The sequence below is a fragment of the Saccoglossus kowalevskii genome, chromosome 1 (assembly GCF_978046115.1).
Source record: "Saccoglossus kowalevskii chromosome 1, keSacKowa6.1, whole genome shotgun sequence".
Taxonomy (NCBI): domain Eukaryota; kingdom Metazoa; phylum Hemichordata; class Enteropneusta; family Harrimaniidae; genus Saccoglossus; species Saccoglossus kowalevskii.
The window spans coordinates 6,402,578-6,419,668 of NC_140641.1; the positions used below are offsets into that span (position 1 = coordinate 6,402,578).

Genomic DNA, 17,091 nt, shown 5'->3' on the forward strand with positions numbered 1-17,091 from the left:
TGATGTTGTACTTGATGACCTTACTCTAGGGTACCCTGTATATCATATTCAAGAAGTTGAGGAAACTGATCCGTTGTTAATAGAGCTCTCTGAATATTTTGAACAAAATATTAGTGATTGTTCATCTGATAGTGATGATAGCAGTAGTGATGCACAAGATGATTGGATGGATGCCTCATCTGTATCTTAATTATAAATTGTACTATTAAACAGAAATTTGTGTTTTGGTTGTATTTTATGTAAGTGCGTGTTCTAATAAAAGATCAAATACAGTATGGCTTATTCTATAAACATGGTGCTACTAATAGATCAAATACAGTATCACTTGTAAATAACAGAGTGTAGGTTCTTTTACTATTGACCTAACAAACCATGTACTCTAATAAATATTTAAATTATTAATGACGGTTCAAACAACCAATCAATCAGTGCAGTACACATTGACATCATTTGAAAATGTTCCAGTGTTATTCCATCACAAATAGAAATTGTAAATATTTTTGAAAATGAATGAGTTTGTTGTGTAAGTAGTATACAGGTCATGTAATATTTATTGTTTCTGGATTTTAAATGTTTGCTATGAACACATTACTTATTTTGCTGATGAGTGAAATTCACTGAATTAAATCCACATGAACATGTGAAATTGCAATTGTTTAACTGGTACATTCAGGAATTGAAGCTGGTTAGTAGCAAGGCTTAGTTATTTTTCCATGGTAATATTGTATGCAAGGAATTATGAGGTAAAATTATGAGTGTTTTTTGTGGCCTTACATTATCTACTTTGCTTTAAAATTGGCTAGTGTGCACAATCAATGTAATTATAATAATCCTTATTGTGTTCATATTCTTAGTGATTTTGATTGGAAATTACAAGCAAAGATGTAAAATAAAATGTGTTCTGATATTTCTCTTATAAATGAAATAAATTAAACAGAATTTAATCACAGGATTTTTGTAATATTTCTTGAATTTAAATTTCACCCTAGGATTATGTAGTAGCATGAAAAAAAAAAGTATGCAATTGACCAATTCCGTCCAGCTCCTTCGATTTCAAATGGGTGACCCTTTGGTACCAAAATTGGCCAATTATTTATTTGTAATCTCATCTAAGACGACCAATCTTTGCGGCATACAAATGTTCTTTGACATTGAGAGCAGTCTATTAATGTATGACACCTCCATTATTTTCTTAAAATGTGTGTGTAAATATAGTCCATGGGAACATGAAAGACGTGTAAAATAACATTCATCTTAAAACTTGTTCCCCTTCACTGGAACATTAATACTATCAAGTATAAGTTGAGATGCTTGTACTTGTGTTTGTGTCAAAGCAGTGAATACTTTACCACTAAATCAGGCGAAATTCAAGGCCACTGCTGAACAAAACAATTGTCTGATTATGATCTGGTGGAGTTTAGGGTTGTAAACATTCACACATGGTAAATCTCCAAGTAACAGTACACTGAATAAGACGGGTGATGTTGGGTATAACCATTAAAAAATATGCACCAGTGTACATGCCATAAAATGAGGCGAGTTTTGTGAAACCTAGTACTATTAATCTTGATGTCATGAAATTATCTTTGACAGTCAACAAAACGTGTTCATTAAAGGGACACCTTCCAGTTAAGCCTAATCTCACAACAAATGTACTTTCTGGATTAAAATAACAATGGATAACAAAAGATAGATTAACATTGTAAACAACATAAACAATAGTGTCCCATGATTCTTTGGTGCAATCCATTGGATTGAGCGGTTCCCCTTTAAGCACACCAAAAGCTATTTCTGGTTGGAAGTTTGGCCGCTTCGGGAAAAGAATTCTTAGATCCAATTATATTTCCATGACGTCTCTTCCATACCAGATATAATCCCACTGCCACAAAGTTTATTTATTTATTTACTTATTGACTCTTACACAATTCCCGGAGCGAAAGGAAATGGTCACAAGGTCCAAAAAAAAAATATAAAAAAGGCTAAATAACGAAATAATTACTAAATAATACAAAATTACTAAAATACTAAATAATATGAGATTACTAAAATGGCAGCAGCAGTAGGCAATATCTTGTGAACTAATAGTCCAAATCAGACCAAACTTGGTAGACTTGATTTGTCAGTATATGGTATATGCTATGCAATATTGAGTTTCAATTTAATTAACGAGATCATTTGCATATTTAATGAATTTTTAATTATTGTTAATATCGTGTAAATTATTAGTCCAAATAAGACCATACTTGATATGTCGATATAGGGTATGTGCCTTGTAATGTTGAGTTCCAACTTAATCTTCCTACCCGACTCAAACTTTATAATTTATAGCCAACTATAATCACATCTGACAAGTGTCATCCTCAGATGACTTGTTTTAATAAATTGGTATCTTCTTGATATTTTTTTGCGACAATGTTGCATAGCTTATCAATATTTGCGTCTTCGTGCAGTAGTAAGGTCAAGACAGGAATGGAAAATGTCAGATATTTTATTTTCATGTAATTTTTTTTTTTTTTATTTACTACTCTACATTATTGTGAGTTATTAATAATAATTGTTTATTATGGTATGCTATACAGAATATGATAAATTAAATTTCAATCATGTGACTGAAGATAAGTGTGGTAATAAAAACAAACTGAGCTATTGGTCATCTCTTTGCTTGAAAACCAGATCAAAGTATTTTTGAGCAGAATATACTGGCAATACGTTGTAATATGAGACATAATCCAAAACCAGTATTTATGTAGTTTATGAGGTATGCAACAAATGGTAAACAATTTGTTAGAAATTACATAAAATTCAGATACTGGAATGCTTCACATCATATTTAGATTTATTAGATAGGCTGTATTTGAATTGTCAGTTGACAATCCTGTATGTGATTTTGTGGGCATACCCCTGTTGTCAATTATGTAAGATTATGCACTACTAGTAATTCTATAAATAAAGTTGTTTCCTTATCAATACCAATATGATATTATGCAGTGTAAATCGAATGGGATGAATAAAAGACCTAATTTTAATACTCAAAGATGTCTTGACAATTTTCAATTTTGGTAAAGATTATGGTAATCCTAATATGTTGCTATATTCTAAAAGTGAATATTTCAGCCGAAATGTGATTTTGTCAGAGTGAACTGCTTAGAAAGTATGTGTATCCAAATCGCTATGATTGAGTTACAGTAAAATGAAAAAGAAAACTGTTTACTTAAATATCGCTTGATGGCACTATTGAGCATAAAGTTAAAGTGAGGATCGATTTTACCTGGTGTTTTATCCCCTGGTTTTATTGAAATTGATCTTATTTTCCAGTTCACTATATAGCTAACAAATCGCAATTGCGATTGATAGAATTGAAGGAGGGTTAACAAAATCGGCTTTCCACTCTCAAGAATAACCCGTAAACCTCAAAGACCATCTACTGTAAATTCATTAATTATTCAATGGGCTTTAACTTTGCTATTTTCGCTGATAGGTAAAATCCAATAAATTAAATCTATGTGAACATGTAAAATAACAAAACTCAAAAGGCCGGTAACCAATCTCCGAGGCAGAGTTCTATTTCTAAGAATATATAGTTTCGGTGAGATCAAGGAAGGAGAATGGCCAGTAACGGTTCCGGCAATCTGATTGGCCTGTCACTTTCACGCTGCTTGTTCTATTTCCCTTGGTTACATGACGTCAGCGCTTACCGCTCGTGGCCCTAGAGCAGGGCAATCTCTTCGCTGGTTCCCGGCGTCCTTTGTGAATGGCCAGTAGGACGCAGGTAACTACATACTAATCGCCATATTGTTCCATTTGGGCCTGTTTTCCGGCCGGAAGGAACGCGACTGAGTGACGTAATTTGAAAACATTCCAAGTTCCGTTCCTAGGGGTTCCGTTCTGCGTAAACGTGTCTGTAATACTACAATAAAGCCATGCTCATACATACTGCCTGTTTAGATTCATATGTTTGAAATGTTGCTGACATTCCTGTTTCTGTGAAAATTTATAACAAAAGAAACAGTTTTTTATTCGCCCAACTTTCGAAAGTAAAAGGAAACCTCTGCTCTAGAGCCACGAGCGTAAGCGCTGACGTCAGGTAACCAAGGGAAAGTGATGGACCAATCGGAATGCCGGATTCGTTACTAGTTACCGGCCTCTTGTGGTTTGGTACGCCATGACACTTGAGGCGGAAACCAGCCAAGGCATTCTCCTTCCCAGAGGCCTTTGCGCTTTACGCAATAGTGCCTCTGCCACAGGCAGCCTTCAATTTTGTGGTCACTCACCTCACTACGCACGACCATTTTCTTGTACCTGTTAGATCTGAAAACGTACTACAAAAAGTGGGGAAAAAACGTATGTGACATCCGAACTATTTATTAATGTCAGACCTCAGTAAAAACGCAAATACGAACCATTTTACCGCGGACTATGTTTTGCAAGGTAATGTTACTGTAGTGAAATGGCGCACGTGATACACTAAAACTTGGAAGAAAAAACGTTCTGTTATCGTATATAGTTGGGAAAGAAACATTAAAGACTAATTTAACTGAAAAAAGTTTCCTAACATTTCCGTTCATCTTGTATTCTGGTGAATATATCAATACTATTTCTGGCTTGAACGGGTTCGATTTTGCGCGTCTAACACCAATAGAACACACAGGTTCTAGTAAGTTTATAAAGTTAGTCATTTATAGTAGAAACTAGTGCTTTGCCATGTAGGAAAGGATTGTAATTTTCTAACGCAAGTCATGTATATTTTGTATAAATAACTGAACATTTTATTTAGAGTCAGGGCGTGAAACCTCTTAATAAAGTGATTAAAGTAACCGAGTGACTTACGCATAACTTTGTTAACCGACAGGGTTTTGTAGTTCGAACATATTCGAATATGCAAATGAGTTCTATGCAAAGCTGCTTTGTGCAGTGATGATAAGTAACGCGCATCGAACTGTGCGGAGTTCGAGAGCAGGGTTTACTTGTTTACAGAAAACGAATATTGAAATGTTTTCAAATTACGTCACTTAGTCACGTGACTTTGGGCCGAAATCCCGGCCCAGTGGAACAATATGGCGATTACTAGTTACCTGCGTCCTGCGCGTTCTAATTGCCATTCGCAAGGGACGCCGGGAACTAGCGAAACTTGAGTGGTGCTGTCTATGTTCATGCATGGAACTATAAACCAGTTATAGTTCCATGGTTCATGTCATCAGATCCACGGCCGATCACGTAAGAACGTGATTGGTTTGGTGTCAATCTGATCACCGACGTCTACCGTCCTGGTCAGTTTTTGATACGGCTTTATGACAACATTTACTAGTGATCTATATTTGCGTGTCCCTTATATGTCATCAACGTTTGCGTGCGTGCAACCACGGTGTCGTCCGCCATTGTGCTATTATAAAATTTGGTTCCCAAACACAACGCCCTCCTTGGAAATAATGCTGGGGATGTTAATTCGAGAACTAGTATGGTGAATCGGATCTGAATCGTATGTTTAAATTGTTTTAGATATCACTGTATGTTCAATGTCAATTAAACATGTATGGCAATAAATTGATTCAATCTGATAACAAACAGCATCAATTACATGCAGATGATTTGTAATCGTCGGGTTGTGATACGTTCTATCCTCGGGGGCGGACATCCGGGCATTTTCACCGCCTGGCAACCCCCGCGGTAAAAAGAAAGGCCAACAAATCGCTTGTTCAGGATTACTTAAAAGTTGAGTTTGTGTTGTTTTCTCGAATTTTCACCGGCTCCACCGGCGTTCCACAGGAGCGCCCACAGAACCCATGGCCTTTTGTTTTCACCGCGATGGTTACCAGTCGGTGAAAATGCCCGGATGTCCGCCCCGAGGATATGCCGTTACTACCCACACTCCAAACACTGGCGGCCCTCACTTCCGTTCCTCTCATTCGGGTTTTCACCACTGCCACATCCACGTCAATCTCCTCCCCAGATGCCTTTGCTCTTTACGTAAGTAACGCGTATCGAACTGTGCGGAGTTCGGCATCACGTCGAACTCCGCACAGTTCGATACGCGTTGCACCGTATTGCGTAAAGCGCAAAGGCCTCTGGGAAGGAGATTGGCATCACGTATGACACACCTGTCGCGTACGACTTGTTTACCACTTCCGTGTGACTGAGAATGTTCTAGAACCGTACTGTGTCTGATATATTGAAGATAATATTTGGTAATCGTAGTCCTAAATAACTATTAAAAATAGCTAGATAGCAGTAATCGTATACTGTATTTTACCACTGCCAGACCCAGGTAATTTACATATGTTCTGTAATTTGCATAACAAATGTGGTGATTCACCACATAATACAGTAGATAGCAGTAAAATAGCAGTAATCGTACTGTGTCTGGGTGGAATTTTTAGAAACTGGTTGAATAGGTAATAGAACACTGTAGGAGGCAATAGAAGGTAATGGAACATTCTAGAAATTTGTAGTAAGTTCCAAACTCATTATGTATGCTGATGTAATGGTCTATTTATAGACAGTGTGGGTATATATATGGGAGTTGTTCAGCACTGAGATCAGATCGGAGATCTCGTTGAATTGTATTGGAGTTTAAGTATCTAGTTATTGGAGTAGTGGAGTTTTACCGCGTTATTGTACTTGATGTTTGCAGAGTATAATAATACCAGTACCAGTTGAAACCTCATCTGTTGGCTCCGTGTTCGTATTTTATCATCGCCGCCAGGGAAGTCTTTCTGTTACTGTTGCCATTTTGGTATTTGAACCATCACACCTGTACTATACCAATTACGGTAATATTACGTTGCGTGTGACAACACCTTAATTTGCATATGTTCTATAGAACGTAATCAAAGACGTTCGAATTCTCTTCGTGTCGCGCAGTAATTTTGAAATATTTTTATTCCGCTCTTGTATATGAACTTCGAATATTCGCTATCACACGCATTTTTCCCTTCCTTTAAATCTCGCGATTTCGCAAGACTAGTGTAAGTAGTTTTGATAAAACAAAACCGAATTTGACTTTCGAAAGCAGTAGTTTCTTTTAGCCAAACATCACACATGTAAACATGGATGTACTTCCACTTTGAAAAATAGATCTCGTACAAAAGTGACACGTATACACCTAAAGACACTTTCTGTTGCATGATGTCATATTTATGAACATCACTGTATTTATTCCGTAAAAAGTCATAAAGGTTATACGCATATAATCTTTGTTTGAACAAAATGTGGTGAATCACCACATTTGTTATGCAAATTACAGAACATATGTAAATTACCTGGGTCTGGCAGTGGTAAAAATCCGAACATGAGGAACGGAAGTGAGGGCGCCGCCACTGTTTGGAGTATGGTTACTACCCCGTATGCGATCCAAATTTAGCGAGAAAAGGCGGTGTTTTCTACCTTCTAAAGCGGCCCGCGCGGGAGGTAAATAGACCCCTTTAAAATGCTAATGTTTGCAATAGGCGCCCACGAATAAACTCACAGGGTTGCTGCACCCGCTGTAGCCCCGTATTGCAACTACCGGTACCACTCCCATATACCACCCTAGGCCCCGGCGAACCCATAAAACAAAGAATGACACCAACAGGAGTTGCATACACAGCAACCACAAGTAGCTTGTTTGAGTTGATTACACTTCACTTGAATGCAAAAAACGGCAGAGAATGCTCGCAGTAGGGGGTAAGATGTTCTCAATATATGTCTACAGTACCTTGCAGTAGTGGGTGTCTGCTCTAGAGGGTACTAAATTTACATTGCGTCCGCAATAGGGGGTATGGTTTGCCACTGTTCTGCCAGCCCTAGAGGCCTATTACTTTTTTTTAGCAAGAATGCATATGGTGTGAGGTTTTAATATAGAGTAATCCCCCCAGGTTTGTAATCGTCGGATTGTGATACGTTCTATGTCATCTGCTTCAACTACAAGCAGATGATACGCAATCTTCGGGTTGTGATACGTTCTATATCATCTGCTTCAACTACAAGCAGATGATACGCAATCTTCCGGTTGTGATACGTTCTATGTCATCTGCTTCAACTACAAGCAGATGATACGCAATCTTCGGGTTGTGATACGTTCTATATCATCTGCTTCAGCTACAAGCAGATGATACGCAATCTTCGGGTTGTGATACGTTCTATGTCAACTGCTTCAACTACAAGCAGATGATACGCAATCTTCGGGTTGTGATACGTTCTATATCATCTGCTTCAACTACAAGCAGATGATACGCAATCTTCGGGTTGTGATACGTTCTATATCATCTGCTTCGGCTACAAGCAGATGATACGCAATCTTCGGGTTGTGATACGTTCTATGTCAACTGCTTCAACTACAAGCAGATGATACGCAATCTTCGGGTTGTGATACGTTCTATGTCAACTGCTTCAACTACAAGCAGATGATACGCAATCTTCGGGTTGTTCGTATCACAACATTGCGTTCTATGTCAACTGCTTCAACTACAAGCGGATGACATGCAATCTTCGGGTTGTGATACGTTCATATGTCATCTGCTTCAATTACAAGCAGATGATTTGTAATCGTCGGGCTGTGATACGTTTTATGTCATCGTGAATGAATCATGCGTTTGAACCAGCGGATACGAGGTATATTGAACTGCGTTTCATGTGATTCATACCCATGATTCGGATGATTTGTGTCTGCTTAAAGCACATGATTCGAACAGGATGGGGTGGCTGTACGCTGCCAACACAAATAGAACCGTAATAAAACGTCCCGAATGGTAAATACGAGACGACAAAACAGAAAACAAAGACGAATAGTTACTATTGTGTGTTTTGATTGCATTCTATATGACTATACGTATATAATCTGGCCACGATCCAACCAACAATGTAGGTGAGTGTTTTTGAGGAGACCAGTTCCTGAATTTAAAAATTACGGATTTACACGTTTTTTGCACTTGCAATGAAAATCGTGGTTCAAATCGTTATTTACATTCCATTCATAGATAGCTCTATACATTCAATTTTTATCTCGGCGAAATGCTAAAATTCAAATTAATATTTATATTTGTTCTGAACAAGTTCACACGACTATGTGAAGTACTACTTAAATTCGTTGCCAAGTAAGCAGGTAGAGGCAACGTAGCGTACATGCCATTGTCTGTGGTGTGGTCCTGTGGTAACCCCAATTCAGGTGGTACACACGAGACTGGTAATTACAGTCAAGTCGTTATATAGTTTTATTAACATAGGATGTGCAGTTCGTTGTGTTCTTGACCTGCCATGGGATACGTTCTTTGTTCTCTTCACTCCATATTGCAGATTAAAGAAGACACGGAGTTAATGCTTCGCTTCCCAACCGGTTCTCAGTATCACCGGTACCTGTTTTCATTATGTCAGCTGAACAAGAGATGCTTTTATGACAAGTGAGCAATTTAACCTGTACTGGGACTAAACTCTACACAAGCCGAGGGAATTGTGTACACTGTTATAGAGACTCGTACAAGGACGCAAATCGGCGGCTGTTAAAAGTATCTCTCAAGTAGTTGGTACGTGGCTCGAGTGTTAACGTTATCTCACAAGACATGGAGTACTAATAGTACCTGCCATCAAGTTCAGTTCAGAGATCTAAGAGATACAGCTGGCATTTATACCGCTCGTTCATCTGCCAGTGTTCCCCGGTAGCGTTCCACTCTACACAAGAACACGTCAATCTTATCTACCAGAATGTTATTAACTTTCTTTGATGATGAACTCGTTATTATGGTTGTTATACAGTGACTTGTGTGGTTTGCGAACCGTTGTGCATAACGATCCCACTAAGAAGAATGGAACGCAGACCCTTTCAAAGGACTCCTTCATCCAATAATCTTCCATTTCTGAATGGCTATCGGTTCACCGACGAGAAACTCGGTATGGGTGCCTATTCGGTTGTCCAAAGGGCGTACTCGGATAAGCTAAGCGAATACGTTGCAGTGAAAGTTACTGACGAACTAAAAGAACCCGGGGAATTTGTTAAAAATTCTGTCCCGAAAGAAGTGACTATTTTACAAAGGCTTAACCACGAGCACATCGTTGACATTTACGATTACTTTCAGCAAGGTTATAAGTACTTTACGGTATTAGCGCTAGCTGAAGCAGGTAACTTAGATTCCTACATAAAACGTAAGATACGATTGCAGGAAAAAGAGGCTAACAATCTATTTCGTCAGATATTACGTGCTGTGTACCATTGCCATAACACTGCAAAAGTCGCCCACGGTGATATATCTTGTACAAACGTTCTTTTATATGATAACAATTACATTAAGTTATGCGACTTTGGGATGGCGATTGAACTTGACAAGTCAGATCGACTGCTACATACTAGCTATAGTGGTACTCACGGGTATGCAGCACCAGAAATTCTCGACGGACAGCCATACGATCCAAGGTTTGCCGATATCTGGGCGTTAGGAGTTTTACTTTTCTACATGGTAACGGGAAATTTTCCGTTTAACATTAGCAATGGGTTGGAGGGTCTGCGTTCTGATATGGATAATCCGCCTCGCTGGCCCCGGCCACTAAATAGAATATCTAAACCATGTAGAGACCTGATAAAATCAATGCTGACAGTAAATGTCGAACATAGAATTCATCTTTCTGGTATATGGGAAAGTGAATGGATGACGTCATATTAACGTATGGAACAATGACTGGATAATAATGGTATAAAGATAACTGTGGTTTTAGTTCAAAGTATCGTACCAGTATATAATTATTCATTAAACCGGTTTTGTTGTTATAATCTGACTCTACACGTTATATCAGAGAAATCGGGAAATGAGTGTATTTGAATATCTTTAGTTAGCACAGAACATATGTAAGTGTTAATTGCATTTCTTACTCGGTGTCCCACCTCCTATTTATTTAAGATGACATAGTCACATGAGTAAATGCATGTAAATAATGACCTACTGAACTATTACTGCAAAATGTATGAAATTATAAGCAGATTTGTTACAAAATTAAATTGGATTTCATTGCGAGAACTGATTATCGGCGCTATGCTATATTGCACACTCTGCAATGTACCATATAGCCGTTATACCATAACTCAATGGTGGGCGATATCTTCTTCCGGTACCGCTTATATCGCCTATGCTATATTGCACACTCTGCAATGTACCACATAGCCGTTATACCATAACTCAATGGTGGGCGATATCTTCTTCCGGTACCGCTTATATCGCCTATGCTATATTGCACACTCTGCAATGTACCACATAGCCGTTATACCATAACTCAATGGTGGGCGATTTCTTCTCACGGTACCGCTTATATCGGCTATGCTATATTGCACACTCTGCAATGTACCACATAGCCGTTATACCATAACTCAATGGTGGGCGATTTCTTCTCACGGTACCGCTTATATCGGCTATGCTATATTGCACACTCTGCAATGTACCACATAGCCGTTATACCATAACTCAATGGTGGGCGATATCTTCTCACGGTACCGCTTATATCGGCTATGCTATATTGCACACTCTGCAATGTACCACATAGCCGTTATACAATAACTCAATGGTGGGCGATATCTTCTCACGGTACCGCTTATATCGGCTATGCTATATTGCACACTCTGCAATGTACCACATAGCCGTTATACCATAACTCAATGGTGGGCGATATCTTCTCACCGTACCGCTTATATCAGCTATGCTATATTGCACACTCTGCAATGTACCACATAGCCGTTATACCATAACTCAATGGTGGGCGATATCTTCTCACGGTACCGCTTATATCGCCTATGCTATATTGCACACTCTGCAATGTACCACATAGCCGTTATACCATAACTCAATGGTGGGCGATATCTTCTCACGGTACCGCTTATATCGCCTATGCTATATTGCACACTCTGCAATGTACCACATAGCCGTTATACCATAACTCAATGGTGGGCGATATCTTCTCACGGTACCGCTTATATCGCCTATGCTATATTGCACACTCTGCAATGTACCACATAGCCGTTATACCATAACTCAATGGTGGGCGATATCTTCTCACGGTACCGCTTATATCGCCTATGCTATATTGCACACTCTGCAATGTACCACATAGCCGTTATACCATAACTCAATGGTGGGCGATTTCTTCTCACGGTACCGCTTATATCGCCTATGCTATATCTACATGGCTCTGCTTATAAATAAAATTCAAATTATATCATTGGTAAATATATATCTGTATTCAATTAGTAGACATATTTAAGATCAAAATTGAAAATAAAAACACCCAGGAGGCATTGGGTAACTGATTTGGTAGTGGTACGCTACACAAGTTTCCAAACCAAGACCCTATCATAGACTATTTTCAGGTGGAAAGTATATCCCATATTAGACCAAATTGTGATTTAGTATACCTAATTATAGACCAAAGCCTTACCACGAGCTTTTTACCGGGACTTTCCTCTGGGCTTTTCGCCTTTTTCAGAAAATCGTTAAGATTTTACCTTTGTCAGTCATTTCGATGGGAAATTAAAAAATTATAGACATTTTCGACCAAAACAGTTGCCATGGTTACTCTACATTAGATCAATTTGTACGATATATTTATCCCATGTTATACCAAACTGCCGAAAAAAGACACGTTTGCACGTTCCCATGTCGTTATTTATATGGAGCCCCCCCCCCCTTTCCGGAGGGACAATGGAAGAGGGTAAGTTGGTTCAGGGAAGAAGTTCGCCCGCCCTAGCAGTTTACTAAATAATTTAGTTACATTATTTTAAATTACGTACGTGATCCAAAACATATTATTATTGAAAATGTGGTAGGTAAAATGCGATCAAGTCAATCGAAGTTATGTAAATTGTTCACCTAAAAGCTGACACCTGCGCTCAAATTCATTTCAAAATAGTGTTGTTTTATTTTAAAAAAAGGTCTGATAAAACTGACAGCTCATGTCGAGGCTCGTGTCGTGAACTCACAATGTATGACCGCATCCACCTGTGAACACGTTTTAAGACAACAAAGAAATAAAACAAACATTGAATTTTATTAGTTGTAATACTCACGCTTCAAGTCCAGTTGTTGGAAATAAAACACTGCGTGTCGAACTTATTGTCGTCCACCGTACGTTTGTCATGCTCAATATACTTCAAGAATACGTCACGACAATATAATTTTTTCTGTGCCCCGGCGTTATGTCTACACTTTACCAACGCATTTTCCATTCACATGAAAAGTTTTGTTTTCGAGTGCAATATTTATTTTTTACTAACGCTACGCGCTTAAAAAGTAATTACAAATACACTGATTTTAATACAAATAACAGTATGTATATCTGTGAAACGAAGAACAAACTCGGAATGCGTTTCATCAAACATCTATGTTAGCGTCTATGTACTACAGCATAGAACTTATTTTTAGTTCCATGACAACACGACGGAGATACATATATTTCAACCACTACATACACAACATTGTCTCAATCAGAGGAATCGAGTCTCGAATCCAGAAGACCAGCTGCGAAAACAAGTGGAATCCATTTCAGATCCGTGTAAAATAAACAATTGAACCGCCTTATTACAAGAAAGCTCACAGCTTAGAATACTTAGCGCCCTCTATCATCTGTAGTGTGTATATTATGAAACAATCGCCTCATTGTGCATGTTTGCCATTTACAATCTCAGGTGCCCAGCTCAAATGTTCATACATCCATGAGTCAAAGCTCAGAATGATACACAAAACATATTTAAATATCCTATATGATTGGCGGGAAAAACTAGTGTGATAAACTGGTACGTACATTGTCTCTAAAATGATTGGCTGAAATTAACTAAATGTGATTGGTCGATTCATAGTCTTGCCGGATCTCAAAAATACATGAAGCTCGACAAACCGTTCACGGCAGTTAGTTATTGTACTGTACTACAAACTGTTTATCTTGTTTAAACTTTGATGCAATCAGTCAAGGGACATTATATTTATGGTTCTGGAGTAACATTCTTTAAATTACTAGATTTGTAAAATAAAATGAAGTGCACCAAGGACAACATAATGTTCAATTTATTTTGAAAGTTTGAAACATGTATAACCATGTACCGACATCTCGGCATACGACTAATTCTAGAAGCATGTTCATACCCATACTTCCATACTGCATCACCATCATCCAGTGGAGGGGGTTACCCCCCCCCCCCGGCGTTAACGTATATTCAAGAGTTGATGACGTAAATAATAAGGCTTATAGTCAGTGGAATTAGAACTCCTACGAACAATACCAACGATCCGGGTTGCCTTGGTTACAATTCCACTCATTTGATCCTTAAAATGAAATTTTGGATCAGTATAAGAAGTTTGTACAATAGAATGGTAAAATCAATTTGCAGTTATGCACACAAAGAGAATAACTAAACTAAAAGTATTTTTTTAGATGAACAAATAAAGAAGTCCTGACATGTCAACTCTAATCGAACAAGTACAATCTGTGATGTCATGGTATATCCCCATAGGGCGGATTTCTATTGCACACATAAATGGAAACTCCGGCTTTGAGTACAGAAAAAACAAAAATTATGGTTTTTAATAAAAAAATAATAAACTCCATGACAGTGCGTTATTATTCTTTGAAGGTAATGAGATTAACATCGTGCGAAATTATAATTATTTAGGTTTTGTTCTTAGCCCTAATTGAAAATTTAAAGCTGCTATGAAACATCTGAAATACAAAGGAATGAAAGCATTATTCTCTTTGAAAGCCAAATTAGGTCATAATGAAAGCCTCAGTCCCTCACATTGTTATCATTGTTTGATAAACTAATAAGACCAATTCTTATATATGGATGTGAAGTCTGGGCTGAAGAAAGTTCATTCAACTATACTATAACAGATTTACATCTCAGCGTCTACAGCTTCATCATAGGCTTTTCAAAGACACTCAAAAATTGTGAATTTATAGTGAGCTGGGTAGATATCCTATCGATTCATTTATTAAAAAGCAGTTAATAAAATATACCAATTACCTAAACAAAACTCAAAACCTAAATTAAGGAAGCCTTCCTAATTAACACGACTGTAAAAAGTAAGTGGTACAATGAACTTGACTTAGTACTGAAATTTACAAATACAAAACTGTCAGTTATTGGCAATAATAAATTATCACAAATGTCACGGCTATGTCATGAATTTGTTTTCGCGTATCTGTTGACCGACTTAATTAGCTGATTATTAGCGAATTGCTGTGTTATGTCTGTCATCGTTTAGGTCTATTTGAAGTTTTGGACGGAACTTGGCTCAGTGATTTGGAACTAATTACGAGATAACCGTCGCTATTCTGACTATTAATTCTGACAGTTGGTATTCATAGTTATTAATGTAGTGAACGATTAATCAAAAGATATGACGTATTCAGTACTTAGTGTGATTGGCTTTATGATTGAAGGTTATGCCCTAGAGTCTTTTTACTGTTTTGTAATTGGTTAGAGTTTTGAAAATGAATAAAGAGAGTTTGAGTTGGTCTTGGGGAGCACAGCACGATAGACGGAGTCGAGTCCAGTCCTGGAGAGCTTTGGGGCGAGCCTTGACGCAGTCTAAGAGAGTCTTGGGCCAGCCTTGCGATAGTCTTGGGGATATTTCCCCAGGACGCTGTGTCTTATAGAGTGCTAGATTGACTGACTAAGACGAGAGCTGAAACGTATTTCGTTGTGTGTGTCTTATTTGACTGTAAAGTATAAGTGACATTCCCGATACCATACCTCAAGGGGACGCGATAGAGAGACGAGATGAGATTCCCCCCTGGCAAGTGTGGAGAACCCCGTGGAGAGAATTTCCCCCTGATAGCTATATGATAAAATACAAAAATGTATTTATAAAGTGCTGGATTACCTCAATTAATGATAACAGACAATACACTTATACAAAGAACAAACTGCGGACATACAACAAATTTAAAACAAATTTTATTTTGGAAAACTACTTAAGCTAAAAAATAAAGAACTGAAAAGTACTAAATTCAGACTGAGCAATCACAGTTTAGAAATTGAAAGAGGATGACACAACAGAATCAAAAGTACAACAGAATCTGCAAATTGTATAATATTCTGCTTATTTTATTTTATTATATATTTTTTCTTTCCGTTACTAATTCCATTTAGTCTGTTTTTGGTTGTCTTTTAAATAAAACTATTAGCCATTATAATTTGATTAATGTTTATTTGTAATTTTCTTTTGTAACCTTTAACCTCTCCCAGTAGGTTGTTATGAGCTAATTGATTTAAACAGCTTAGTATAGTCAGTAAACAATTTATAAATGTTACACACCATATTTGGCAAATCATTAATATATATTGCGAACAGAATTGGGCCAAGGACACTACCTCAGGGAACACCACTATTGCTTTCAGACCAGTCCGAATGTGTACCTTTCACAGCCACCCGTTGTGGCTCAATATTACTGAATGGTTAGTTGCAACTTAACCTCTTATGAAGCAGTGTCGAATACTTTCAAGGAATCAACTTTTCATAACAGAAATCAACTACGTGTCCATTTTTTTTTTTTTTTGGATTTGACAATTTTATTTTTGTCCGTGTGTGTAGTACGTTAAGCAGCGGAGCAGATGGAGACATACAATGTAATCTCGCGTTGTAACCCTATAGTACATTTTCATTGATTTATTTATAAGCCTAAGAACCGTATTTCTAGGGATATGATTGATTCATACAGTTATCAAAAATACATCCATCTCATCAACTTTTTTTTTACTTTTCCCGCCATTCCTCTTTGAACCGGTCAAACAGAGTGGAGTGGGCTCAGGTGACTGCGAGAAGTATCAGCTGTAAGATAAACAATATGAACGTCTGTATAGACAGGACATGAACTGAACATGCGGTGTATCACGCCCAGCCTGAGTGGAGTTTCCCACATGTCACCATTCATTCAACAGATTTTCGGGTCTCCGTTCAATCAGTCACCAGTCAGCTGTGTCGCGCCATGCAGGAGAAAAGTGATCTATTCCGTATTTGCATAATAATGAACACTTCACTAAAATAATATAATATTCATCCGCTCGTAACGCAAGACGGAGACGTATTTAAAGACAATCGTGTATGTTTGACAGTGTTGCATGAACAATTAAACAATTAATCCTAACTA

At 37.7% G+C, this 17,091-nt stretch overlaps 1 protein-coding gene across 1 annotated transcript; it reads left to right on the plus strand.

Annotated features, from left to right (window-relative positions):
- Positions 1 to 9,773: 9,773 nt before the first annotated feature.
- Positions 9,774 to 10,627, plus strand: LOC100368745 (testis-specific serine/threonine-protein kinase 1-like). Its single transcript, XM_002737685.2, has one exon. It carries the CDS (start codon positions 9,774 to 9,776, stop codon positions 10,623 to 10,625), a length of 852 nt encoding a protein of 283 aa, XP_002737731.1. The 3' UTR covers positions 10,626 to 10,627.
- Positions 10,628 to 17,091: the final 6,464 nt, after the last annotated feature.

What these genes read in the sequence shown, in the direction of transcription:
- LOC100368745 (XM_002737685.2), top strand. Translation starts at nt 9,774, where the DNA reads ATGGAACGCAGACCCTTTCAAAGGACTCCTTCATCCAATAATCTTCCA.